Source organism: Bufo bufo, chromosome 6, assembly GCF_905171765.1.
Source record: "Bufo bufo chromosome 6, aBufBuf1.1, whole genome shotgun sequence".
NCBI classification, from domain to species: domain Eukaryota; kingdom Metazoa; phylum Chordata; class Amphibia; order Anura; family Bufonidae; genus Bufo; species Bufo bufo.
In genome coordinates, this window is record NC_053394.1 from 211,623,374 (window position 1) to 211,637,031 (window position 13,658).

Below are 13,658 nucleotides of genomic sequence, written 5' to 3' on the forward strand. Positions count from 1 at the left end.
GCTGACAGAAACCTGTGACTGAAAAATCCATTCCATATAAATGATGAGGTTTCGACAGCATGTACATGAATTTTTGCAAAACCCATTCAGATAAAAGAGACACAGAAATGTGTGCAACAAAAGTACCATATGTAAATATAACCTAATATTATCATGCATACATAAAGGTATTTCATTTGTTAACCAATTACTTGCTAATAATTTAGTATCTAGCACATGCACATTGCATGGCATTGTACCTCATTATATTTGATGCATCCTCTGCATCAGGATCAGCACAATACTTGTTTGCAAGGATTAGGCAGGCATCTGCGGACTCAATCTAATGGAAGCAAAGATTGAAATGGTTATATGATGCAGATTACATGTGTAATGTACAAAATATATGCACTTAACATGGTCAAGAAGCAAAAATATAGCATTAAAAGTCGTAGCTCAATAATGTCAGAACTTAGGCCCACAGGAGGTCTCTCTAGTAATCAGAAGTCTTTGTTGTCGTATGGTAAGGGATCAGAGGTATCAGAGTTGCTGTGCCTGTGATTTCTGAGCCTATAATACACCCTTAATTAACATACTAACATGGTAGAGAGGGTTTAAAAAGGTGTTTTATGGAAAAATACATTTATCAACAAAATCAACCTCACCCAGGCATGCAGTTATGCCACAAGAGGGCATAACAGTTAATCTCCCATCCTATAAAAAGGCTATCAGAGGCCACTTTGGGTAGTATACCGCTTGATGAGAGATTGTTGATTGCTAAACATGCCTCTATGATACACTCAAATAAACTGTGCTGAGTTGAAAAACTTTGAGAGGAGACACATCATTGGACTGAGAAAAGCAGGATGGCGATTTTGAAGAACTGGCCGCCATCTAGACTGTTCTGACCTAGGTATTAGAAGGTTTTGGGAACAAAGGTTTTATGAAAGGTATGCACACGCAGTAAACAGGTGCCAGATGGCAAGAAACATGGACTGCTAGGGACTGGAACTGTATTGTCTTTAGCAATAAAATGAATGGCATGTCCTAATGATAGTGTTTGCTGCCAAAATGAAGTATGTTAAAACACTTTCTTTTATTTTATTAAAAAGTAATCTCCACAAATATAGGCTGATAGGGTGAACTGGAACTGATTCAGACCAATAATTATGCTGGTTCCTAAATTGACCCTACCACAAAAACTCCTTATTGTAAATAGGAGTATGTAAGACAAAGGAACACTCCTGCTGCAGTCCTAAGAGTGTATCTGCACTAGTCCCTCAGGGTTGCAGTCCCTATAAACCCTGCGTACCCTATATCTGTATAGGACCAATATGCAGGAGGAATGTTCCCTATTGGGGCTCAAGTAATGGGAAGAGAGTCAGCCTGCATGTATCAAATATATCTTGCAGTGCTAATGCTCGACGCGTTTCCCTTCCGACTTGTGTCGGTGATTCATCAGGAGCATTGATCTAAGTGTCTGGCCGAGACTATACACTGCGACCCTGATGGTGGGTACACAGCAATCACGCCAGTACACTTGATCTAATTGCTGACTATGTAACTTGATTACAGACGCTGCACGCCTCTGATGGCGTGGGTGCAGCAAACAATGACTGTAGTGGCTGTGGCGCGCGCAAGGTATGCACTGGTTAAATGGAGATGGCTCCTCCCCTCTCACCGCCAAGCCTCTGACAGGCAGCCAATAGGCGCACGACCGTTCCCGCCGGCCACGCCTCCTCCTGCCGTCATCACTTACTTCTGACAGGCAGCCAATATGCGCACGACCGCTATCGCCGGCCACGCCTCCTCCTGTCGTCATCTTTCGCTTTGGCAGTGGGGAGTTAGTTTTATGGTGACGAATGCTAAGGTTATAACTAAACGGGGACATGGGGCCCATGAAGTGTCTCCAGATTTGGATTAAGACTGTTGTCTATAGATTGGAACAGGTCAAACCATACCTGCCATAGACAGTGACCCACATTAAGCAAAAATGTCAGTCACTACCTCTCCCACTAGAAACGTAATGGAACCAATTAGCTCCTGTGTCTATGTCTGGCAGGTAAAGGAAGGTCACAGGTAGGGGGGACAACCAAGCAGGATAGACGGGAAGGCAGAGGATATATAATATGAACTGAATAGTGAAGGGCAACGCTATTCATTCAATAAAGCATGCGAATGAGATAGCATCATTAATACCCTTCGGTTTCACTGTATTCAGCGTGAAAATCCACTGCCCTTCCTTTCTGAGGAGGAGTGTGTCCACATCTCCCTCCCCTAGGTGGTGGTCGCACATGTTCTATCCCCTGAAATGTAAAACAGTCTGTTGTCATGGGGTGATTGGCTGCCACATGTTGCGCAATAGGGGTATCACCATGACTTCTGATCTTCAGTAAATGCTCCCCTATGCATCTCCTAAATCCGCGCTTCGTTTTCCCTACATATTGTGATCCACAAATGCAGGTCGCGAGGTACACCACCCCTACTGTCTTGCAATTAATAAAGGATTTGATGTTAAATCTATGTCCTGTGGTCGAGCTAGTAAAATATGCACCCTTCAAGATCACTTTGCAGGCTATGCAATTACCACATTTATATGTGCCATTTGGTATATTCGCCGCTAACCAGGTTTCATTGGTAGGGGAATTGAATGCACTATGAACCACCTTAACCTTTATATTCCCCCCACGACGATATGTAATCATAGGATATCCTTCTAATAGATGCCCAACATCTGGGTCCGTTCTCAGAATCTCCCAGTGTTCAGTCAACAATGCACGTATCTCTTTATGTGCTGTATCATAGGTCCCTATGATACATAGTTGAGCATCCTCAGATACCCTATTTTTGGGATGCAGGAGATTCTCCCTATCGCATGCGGCTGCACACTGATAGGCCTCCTTCAAGACAGTTTTTGGGTAACCCCTCTCCACAAACCGTTTCCGGAGATCATCCACTGATACCTTAAAGTCAGACCACTGAGAGCAATTTTGTCCTATTCTAAGGTATTGCACTTAGGAATGCCTCTTTTGAGTGGGTGAGAATGTCCACTTTCCCACCTCAAGAGTGCATTAGTGGCCGTGGGTTTGCGGAATACTTTTGTTCTCAGATATCCAGAGGGGTCAATCTCAATCGAGAGATCCAAGAAAGTCAGATGTTTTTCATCAATCACAGATGTGAAATATAGGCCCAAAGTATTTACATTCAGCCTAGATACAAAGTCCATTTACTATTATATGAAAGTTAATTAGCTTTATTATTTTCTTTATGTGATGGCGGGTTTCCTCTCAGGGGACATTACCTCTGATACGTGGTTGGGGAATCCCAAAGAAGTCTTTTCGGAACAGGAACTTCCAACTCAGACCTATACACCCAACATTAATGCTGCTTTTAAAAATCTCACTAGGGTGTATAAAAATCAAGTCAGATCTTGGTGGGAAGTACAAACTCTGGATACATATCTCAAAAATAAAATTGTCCCAAGAGGACTGAGAAATCCAGTCCTACCAAATATCAGACTGAGGTCTGAGACACTGATGAACAAGTGGGAGAAGGAATCTATTGATTCATCCCTACGGTTGATGAAATTTCTGTTGGAAGAGGAGAGAGAATTGCTTACAAAGAATACAACAGAACTAAAGGAAGCTATTGAAGTGGCAAAAAAATTCTCTCCTCTACCAGACTTCACTAAAAGAGAAACATTGCTACAGCAATCAGTGGAGAGATTCACAGGGTACCTGAAGGAGAGAAAACATAATCAGTTTGTCAGAGACAGCAAAGATTTCAGAGAGGGCAAAATTCTTGAATTTGCAGGTCAGAAAGTGGTTAGAAACCCCACAGAAAGGGAGACAGACCTCTCATCCTCGGAGTACGAAACCGACCCTGAGACAGTATCAGGAACAAATTATAGGAATCGGGGTAGAGGTAGAGGCAGAGGGAGAGGTAGAGGTGCAGATAGAGCCCGTGGCCGGGGACGTGGTAACAGTGAGAGAGGTCATCAAGGTTTTTTTTTAGGGACAGCTTTGAGGTCACTAGAACCTACTCAAGTGACAAACGAGTACCCACTCAGGAACAGGAGAGGCAATTAAGGGTGACAACATCTGGAGATACATCTCAGATTATCAATCTCTCCAAGCGTGTTTTAACTACTGCTGAGATGGCAGACCTGAGCAAGGGTCTATCATTTGTGCCTGAATGTAGGTTTAATCCCTTCACATGGGTGAAAGATATTAATTTATTTATCAGGAAACTAAAATGGAAGAAGTTTTTCTGCACCCATGATAGGGAACAATGTGAGAAATTGGGTATTGACCAAGATGAACTCCCAGATGTGAGGCTACTGGCTGGTCTCCTAGAACAGTGTTTCCCAACCAGTGTGCCTCCAGCTGTTGCAAAACTACAACTCCCAGCATGCCCGCACAGCCAAAGGCTGTCCGGGCATGCTGGGAGTTGTAGTTTTGCAACAGCTGGAGGCACACTGGTTGGGAAACACTGTCCTAGAAGTTGGTAAAAGAGGTTTGGGTGAAGGACCATTTACCGATCTCAAATTGCCGTCAAAAAAATATCCCCCAGTGGGAGTTTATTCTCCTCTCTATGTTTTTCTCAACGTAGTTACTGAAAAAATACGGTCGCTACATGTTCAGAATCCCTACCCTAGGAATATAACAGAGCAGGAACAAATAGCATTAGTGGAACTACAGAGGGATTCAAGCATTGTGATCAAACCCTCGGACTATCACGGTCGGCGTGACTATCACATACGTGACACAGAGGGAGGGAACAAGGAAGGCCCTGCCCAAGTGAGAGGGAAGGTGGTGACCCCTGACTCACCTAGCGGCTGGCACCTGGCTGCCCTGACGTCCCTAGACGGGTTCCTCACCCGTACGCCGATCACGTGCCTAAAGCCCTGGCTTTCCATAAGCTGAGCCCTAGATAGTGAACAGGGCGGTGGGAACACTAGTCCGCACCACTAGCTCTAAAGGAAAACACCAAGGGAAGGACAGACAATACAAACTCAACATATAATCCCAGGTGGGCGACAACAGGAGACAACAAGAAGCCCAACAGGGATCCGGAGGGTAGCACTCTGGAACGACAACCAGGATTCACAACTCCAGTGGGTCAGTATAGATGTCCAGGCAGGAAGCTCTATAACTGGCAACTAGAGAAGAGTGAGGGGAGAATATAAGGAGGTTGGGAGTGGCAGACAAGAAACAGCTGAGGAGGAGAAGCTACGGATCCCTGATTGAGACAAAAAGGATAGCAAGGCAAACACAGAAAACAATCACTAAGAAACAACGTGATCTTTAGATATAGAGCGCGCAGCCACCCGCTGCGACCTCCTGACCCCGGGTATAACGGAGTCAGACGTGGCTCTTGATACCCTCGTGACAGTACCCCCCCTTTCACGAGGGGCCTCCGGACACTCAGGACCAGGTCTCTTCTGGATGAGAGGCATGGAAAGCCTGAATTAACCTGTTGGCGTTTACCTCTGACGCTGGAACCCACATTCTTTCCTCGGGACCGTAACCCCTCCAATGCCCCAGATACTGAAGAGAGCAGCGGACCTGACGAGAATCAACAATTCTGGCTATTTGAAACTCCAGATTACCATCCACAATAACAGGAGGAGGTGGCAGCGGTGATGGTTCTAGAGGTGGAACATACTTCTTGAGTAACGATTTATGGAAGACGTTATGGATCTTAAAAGTCTGAGGTAGCTCCAGGCGAAAAGCCACAGGGTTAATGACGGCTACTATTTTATAAGGACCAATGAACCTAGGGCCCAGTTTCCAAGAGGGAACCTTCAACTTAATATTCCTAGTAGACAACCACACATAGTCATTCACCCCTAGGTCCGGACCTGGCGACCGTTTCTTATCGGCCATGCATTTATATTTACCACTCATCTTTTTCAAGTTAACTTGCACCTTCTGCCATACCGAAGAAAGAGATGAAGAAAACCTTTCCTCTTCGGGAACCCCAGAAGACCCCCCCCTCTTTGAAAGTACAAAATTGGGGATGAAAACCGTATGCACCAAGGAATGGTGACTTGCCAGTGGACTCCTGATAATGATTATTTATGGCAAACTCAGCTAACGGTAAATATGATGACCACAACTCTTGGTTTTCAGACACAAAACACCTTAAATATGTTTCTAGGTTTTGGTTGGTACGCTCAGTCTGTCCATTCGACTGAGGATGGAAAGCTGAGGAAAAGGACAAGTGTACCCCCAAACGGGAACAAAAAGCTTTCCAAAACTTAGAAATAAACTGGGTTCCCCGATCCGAAACCACATCGGAAGGGACCCTGTGAAGCTTCACGATTTCACTGATAAACACCTGAGCAAGAGTTTTAGCATTAGGAAGTGCGGGTAGCGCAATAAAGTGTACCATTTTGCTAAACCTGTCTACTACTACCAAAATAACTGTTTTACCCGCAGACAACGGTAAGTCAGTGATGAAATCCATCGACAGATGTGTCCATGGCCTATTGGGGATAAAAAGAGGCAATAAAGACCCTGCTGGACGTGTATGAGAGACTTTCGCGCGTGCACAAGTAGAGCAAGTAGACACCAAATCCATTACATCCTGACGCAACCTTGGCCACCAAAAACGACGAGATAATAGCTCCAAGGTTGCTTTACTAGCCGGGTGCCCAGCAAGTGCCGAATTATGATGTTCTTTTAATAATTCAAGACGCAGGTTTAACGGTACAAACAATTTCTCTGAGGGGCAAGAGGCCGGGGCGTCCCCCTGGGCCTCTAACACCTTTCCCTCTAGAACAGAGTGTACAGCAGAGACAACCACTCCTCTTTGTAAAATAGGTACCGGATCACTAGCATTACCCCCTCCAGGGAAACTACGAGATAACGCGTCTGCCTTGGTATTTTTTGCCCCAGGACGATAGGTGATTACAAAGTTAAATCTGGTAAAGAATAGCGACCACCTAGCTTGTCTAGGGGTGAGACGCTTAGCCGATTCTAGGTACAGAAGGTTTTTGTGATCCGTAATCACCGTGACGGGGTGGATTGCTCCCTCTAAGAAGTGACGCCACTCTTCAAGCGCCAGCTTAATCGCCAACAGTTCCCTATTTCCAACATCATAGTTCTTCTCTGCAGAAGATAATTTTTTGGAAAAGAAAGCGCAAGGGCGCCATTTGCCAGGAGACGGACCCTGAGACAATACAGCCCCCACTCCCACCTCTGACGCATCTACCTCAACAATAAAAGGCTGGGAGACATCAGGTTGAATTAGAACAGGTGCCGAGGTAAACCTCTCTTTTAGAGAGGAAAATGCATTTTTAGCGGCGTCAGACCATTTAGAAAAATCAGTCCCCTTCCTAGTCATGTCGGTAAGGAGTTTAACGATCACTGAATAATTTTTAATGAACTTTCTATAGAAATTTGCAAAACCCAAAAACCGTTGTAGGGCTTTAAGGTTCTCAGGAAGATCCCAATCTAAAATTGCCTGGACCTTCCCAGGATCCATACGGAAACCTGAAGCAGATAATAGATATCCCAGGAACTGTATTTCCTGAACGGCGAAAACACATTTTTCAATTTTCGCATATAATTTATTCGTCCGTAGGACCTGCAGTACTTGCCTGACATGCACCTCATGTGTTTTCAGATCAGCCGAATAAATTAAGATATCATCTAGGTATATGACTACAAACCTGCCGATGAGATGACTAAAAATATCATTAACGAAATGTTGGAAGACAGCGGGTGCATTGGTCAGACTGAAAGGCATAACTAGATTTTCATAATGCCCCTCAGGGGTGTTAAAAGCTGTCTTCCACTCATCCCCTTCCCTGATACGAATCAGATTGTAGGCCCCCCTAAGATCAAGTTTGGAGAACCACCTAGCACCCGCAATCTGATTAAAAAGGTCAGGAATGAGAGGAAGAGGGTATGGGTCTCGGATGGTTATCTGGTTTAGCTCACGGAAATCTAGGCAAGGACGCAGGCCCCCATCTTTCTTTTTAACAAAGAAAAACCCTGCAGCCACGGGTGAAGAAGAGGGTCTGATGTGTCCCTTAGCCAGACTCTCGGAGATATAATCTTTCATGGCTTGTCTCTCGGGACCCGAAAGATTATACAACCTGGACTTGGGTAATTTTGCACCGGGAATCAGGTTAACCGGGCAATCATAAGGACGATGAGGTGGTAGCTTCTGACAACCCCTTTCAGAAAAAACGTTCTCAAAGTCCGAAATAAATGTAGGTAGGGAAGCTATGGAGGCGATTAAGCAATTGTTATTTAAGCAATTCTCTCTGCAATGCTCACTCCACTCCAATATCTCCCTGGCCTGCCAATCCACCACTGGATTGTGCGCTACCAACCAGGGAAGACCCAATACCACAGGAGAGGGAAGGCCCTCCAGAACGTAACATGAAAGACACTCATTATGGTGGTCCCCTACCCGAAGGTGTAAATTATGAACAATGTGGGTGAGGTTTCTCTGAGACAGAGGAGCCGAATCTATAGCGAATACGGGAATAGGTCTCTGCAGCGTACAGAGAGACAAACCCATAGTGCGGGCAAAATGGGCATCTATCAAATTTACCCCTGCTCCACTGTCTAGAAAAAAAGAAATAGACTCCGTCTTAACACCAAAAACAATAACCGCTGGTAACACAAATTGAGATGTTCGTATGAAGGAAACGTATACCCCCCGGCTGACATCCTCCGCACAGCCTGGGGTTAGTAGTTTTCCGACGGTCTTTTGTTTTTGAGAAAGGAGGGACAGACATTAATGAAATGACCCTTTCCCCCACAGAAAAAACAAGCCTCCCCCCTACGGCGAACCTCAGGAGGACGGACCTGACGAGAAGTTCCGCCTAGCTGCATAGGCTCATCTAAGTCAGTACAGACTAATTGTTGCTTGGGAGAGGTAACCAATTGCTCAGGAATTTTCGATCTCTCCCTAAGACGCCTATCTATTCTGATAGAGAGGGACATAACAGCATCAAGGGAAAGGGGGGTCTCATACAGCGCCAGTGCATCCTTAACCCTTTCAGATAACCCAGAGCAGAACTGACTCCTGAGAGCCGGGTCGTTCCACTGAGTATCTGTAGCCCACCTACGGAACTCTGAGCAATATTCCTCTGCTGACCGATCTCCCTGTAGGAGTCTCCGTAACTTCGACTCAGCCAGGGCGACTCGGTCAGGGTCATCATATATGAGACCCAAAGCCCCAAAAAATCCCTCCACTGACCGGAGAGCCTGGGAACCAGGGGGTAACGAGAACGCCCAGGATTGTGGGTCCCCCTGAAGCAGGGAAATGACAATCCCAACCCGCTGTTCTTCATTACCTGAGGAGTAAGGGCGCAACTTAAAGTATAATTTGCAGGCCTCACGGAACGTCGCAAATTTGTCCCTTCCCCCAGAAAATCTGTCAGGAAGAACAACCTTGGGTTCTGTAACAACCTGGTTACCCATAGCAACCGCTGGGGGTGCGGTCTGCTGCATTTGCTGCTGTTGTTGGAGGACAGACGCCTTCAATCCTGCCACCTCCAAAGACAGGCCTTGAAGCTGTTTTGCCAAGGCAGCAATAGGATCCATATTGGATTCTAAGTAGAGAAAAAAAAACAACAAAAAGAAAATTTTTTATTTTTATTTTTTCTCAAAAAATAAAGGCCAGTTATAATATCACGGTCGGCGTGACTATCACATACGTGACACAGAGGGAGGGAACAAGGAAGGCCCTGCCCAAGTGAGAGGGAAGGTGGTGACCCCTGACTCACCTAGCGGCTGGCACCTGGCTGCCCTGACGTCCCTAGACGGGCTCCTCATCCGTACGCCGATCACGTGCCTAAAGCCCTGGCTTTCCCTAAGCTGAGCCCTAGATAGTGAACAGGGCGGTGGGAACACTAGTCCGCACCACTAGCTCTAAAGGAAAACACCAAGGGAAGGACAGACAATACAAACTCAACATATAATCCCAGGTGGGCGACAACAGGAGACAACAAGAAGCCCAACAGGGATCCGGAGGGTAGCACTCTGGAACGACAACCAGGATTCACAACTCCAGTGGGTCAGTATAGATGTCCAGGCAGGAAGCTCTATAACTGGCAACTAGAGAAGAGTGAGGGGAGAATATAAGGAGGTTGGGAGTGGCAGACAAGAAACAGCTGAGGAGGAGAAGCTACGGATCCCTGATTGAGACAAAAAGGATAGCAAGGCAAACACAGAAAACAATCACTAAGAAACAACGTGATCTTTAGATATAGAGCGCGCAGCCACCCGCTGCGACCTCCTGACCCCGGGTATAACGGAGTCAGACGTGGCTCTTGATACCCTCGTGACACGGACAAGGGGGGTAATACAGTAGTCCTTGATGTCAGCATATACACACAGATGTGCAAGAGAATTCTTGATGACAGGACATGCTACACTAAGTTAGATCACAACCCTCTTGATACATATAAGAATGAACTGAATCAAATTCTGAGTAGGGCGAAGGGGCGCAGACTCATAAGTGCCAGAGAGTTTGCATATTTGTTACCCATGTACCCGACACTGCCGGCCTTCTACAGTCTACCCAAAATACATAAGTGTATTGACCCCTTAAAGGGAAGGCCGATAGTGTCGGGAATAGGGAGCCTCACAGAGAGAATCAGTGTCTATGTAGACAAGATTCTTAGGCCTTTTGTGTTCAGCCTGCCGTCCTTTGTTAGGGACTCTATGGACATGTTGAGGAGACTAAAGGGACACTGACAGGCCCGATAAACATATTTAGATATTCCTATGCAGTCATAGGTCTATTAAAGTGTATTCCAATGATATAAGAGTACCCCCTGTCCACATTTTAAACCATGTAAAAACAACTTTATATTCATCTGTCAATCCCCTTCCTTTATGCCCAAGGGGCGGGTTTTCTCCTACCGTTGTGCCCAGCCGCACCCCAACTGTCATTTCCTAGCGCCTCCCAGCTCATTATTATTCACTGCGCTGGGAGGCTTTTACAGTCCCCGATCCTGCCGATCCAGGGCATGCCCAATAGAAACCTATGGGCATCGGCCTCACTTGTACCTTCTGCGCGTGTGCTGGATAACTTACCCGGCACCCTCACTCGCAGTGCGCCTGCGTCCCTTATTCAATGCGGCAGCATCGACGGCTCCTGCTGCGCCGGCTCGGCAGGATCGGGGACTGTAAAAGCAGCCCAGCGCAGTGAATAATATCGAGCTGGGCGGCGCTAGGAAACGACAGTTGGGGCGCGGCTGGGCACAAAGGTAGGAGAAAACCCACCACTTGGGCATAAAGGAAGGTGATTGACAGATGAATAAAAGTTGTTTTTACATGGTTTAAAATATGGACAGGGGGTACTCTTTTATCATTGGAATACACTTTAATAGACCTATGACTGCATAGGAATATCTAAATATGTTTATCGGGCCTTTCAGTGTCCCTTTAAATGACATCAGATGTGATAGTGACACCTTCCTCGCCAGCCTAGACGTAGAAGCTCTTTACAGCTCCATCCCACACCAACGAGGATGTGAGGCTGTACAGACATTCTTGCTGGAAAGAGGTTCTCATTTCCGTGAGCATAATGAGCTGATAATAACTTTGCTCAATTTTATTCTGCACCACAATGTTTTCATGTTCGACTGTTCCCTCTACCGCCAGCTCAGGGGGGTGGCGATGGGCAGTCCCTGTGCACCGACCTTCGCCAACCTCTACCTGGGCTGGTGGGAGAGAGAGACGGTGTTTAGTGATGAGATGGAGGAATGGACCTCGTCCATTTTATTATGGAGGAGGTTCATTGACGATATATTCATCTTGTGGAGAGGTACAAGAAAAAAATTATTTGACTTTATATCTAGGCTGAATGTAAATACTTTGGGCCTATATTTCACATCTGTGATTGATGAAAAACATCTGACTTTCTTGGATCTCTCGATTGAGATTGACCCCTCTGGATATCTGAGAACAAAAGTGTTCCGCAAACCCACGGCCACTAATGCACTCTTGAGGTGGGAAAGTGGACATCCTCACCCACTCAAAAGAGGCATTCCTAAGGGGCAATACCTTAGAATAGGATGAAATTGCTCTCAGTGGTCTGACTTTAAGGTATCAGTGGATGATCTCCGGAAGCGGTTTGTGGAGAGGGGTTACCGAAAAACTGTCTTGAAGGAGGCCTATCAGTGTGCAGCCGCATGCGATAGGGAGAATCTCCTGCATCCCAAAAATAGGGTATCTGAGGATGCTCAACTACATATCATAGGGACCTATGATACAGCACATAAAGAGATACGTGCATTGTTGACTGAACACTGGGAGATTCTGAGAACGGACCCAGATGTTGGGCATCTATTAGGAGGATATCCTATGATTACATATCGTCGTGGGGGGAATATAAAGGATAAGGTGGTCCATAGTGCATTCAATTCCCCTACCAATGAAACCTGGTTAGCGGCGAATATACCAAATGGCACATATAAATGTGGTAATTGCATAGCCTGCAAAGTGATCTTGAAGGGTGCATATTTTACTAGCTCGACCACAGGACATAGATTTAACATCAAATCCTTTATTAATTGCAAGACAGTAGGGGTGGTGTACCTCGTGACCTGCATTTGTGGATCACAATATGTAGGGAAAACGAAGCGCGAATTTAGGAGACACATAGGGGAGCATTTACTGAAGATCAGAAGTCATGGTGAAACCCCTATTGCGCAACATGTGGCAGCCAATCACCCCATGACAACAGACTGTTTTACATTTCAGGGGATAGAACATGTGAAACCACCACCTAGGGGGGGAGATGTGGACACACTCCTCCTCAGAAAGGAAGGGCAGTGCATTTTCACGCTGAATACAGTGAAACCAAAGAGTCTTAATAATGCTATCTCATTCGCATGCTTTATTGAATGAATAGTGTTGCCCTTCACTATTCAGTTCATATTATACATCCTCTGCCTTCCTGTCTATCCTGCTTGGTTGTCCCCCCTACCTGTGACCTTCCTTTACCTGCCAGACATAGAGACAGGAGCTAATTGGTTCCATTACATTTCTAGTGGGTGAGGTAGTGACTGACATTTTTGCTTAATGTGGGTCTATGGTGGGTCTTAATGTGGGTCTATGGCAGGTATGGTTTGACCTGTTCCAATCTATAGACATCAGTTTTAATTCAAATCTGGAGACACTTCATGGGCCCTGATGGGCTATGAGTAACTCAATTTTGTCCTTTCAGCAACGTGTATTACATTTGGCCAGTGCACTTACAAAATCTCCCTACCCCCTTCCCCCTTTTGGAATGTGAGAAACTTCCTGTGCGGTTTCAAGATACCCATACATTCCTTAGTTTGTAAGTTTGAACAGTCTTCTTACCATATAGGGTCATCTTGGCTCAAGTGCATGCTGGCCTATGTGTATATACCTGATTGGTCAAATGCTATTACTATGAGTCATCTATTATGTTAATGCAGAGCTCATGTGTGATTATAACATAGGTCGAAACTAATGCTAATGATTGGATGTCAAGGAAGCTCAACCCCCTCTATTATAACTGTTTGCCAACTGTGAAATAAACCAGAATGGATTGGAACTAGACATGTGTTCAGTGTTCATCTGATTCATTCTCCCGATACCGGAAATAAGATTTAATTCAAGCTGATCACCGAAGTCTGGAGACAGGGACACGTTAGGCAAAAGACTATATTGCCCAAC

At 45.6% G+C, this 13,658-nt stretch overlaps 1 protein-coding gene across 1 annotated transcript in view; it reads right to left on the reverse strand.

Moving 5' to 3' along the window:
* The window catches only part of KCNMA1 (potassium calcium-activated channel subfamily M alpha 1), a 736,200-nt gene that overhangs the window by 282,509 nt on the left and 440,033 nt on the right, over positions 1-13,658 (reverse strand). Inside the window, exon 12 of the mRNA XM_040439127.1 lies at positions 240-322. Coding sequence (XP_040295061.1) covers positions 240-322 — 83 coding nt within the window. The remainder of the gene's footprint in view (positions 1-239; positions 323-13,658) is intronic.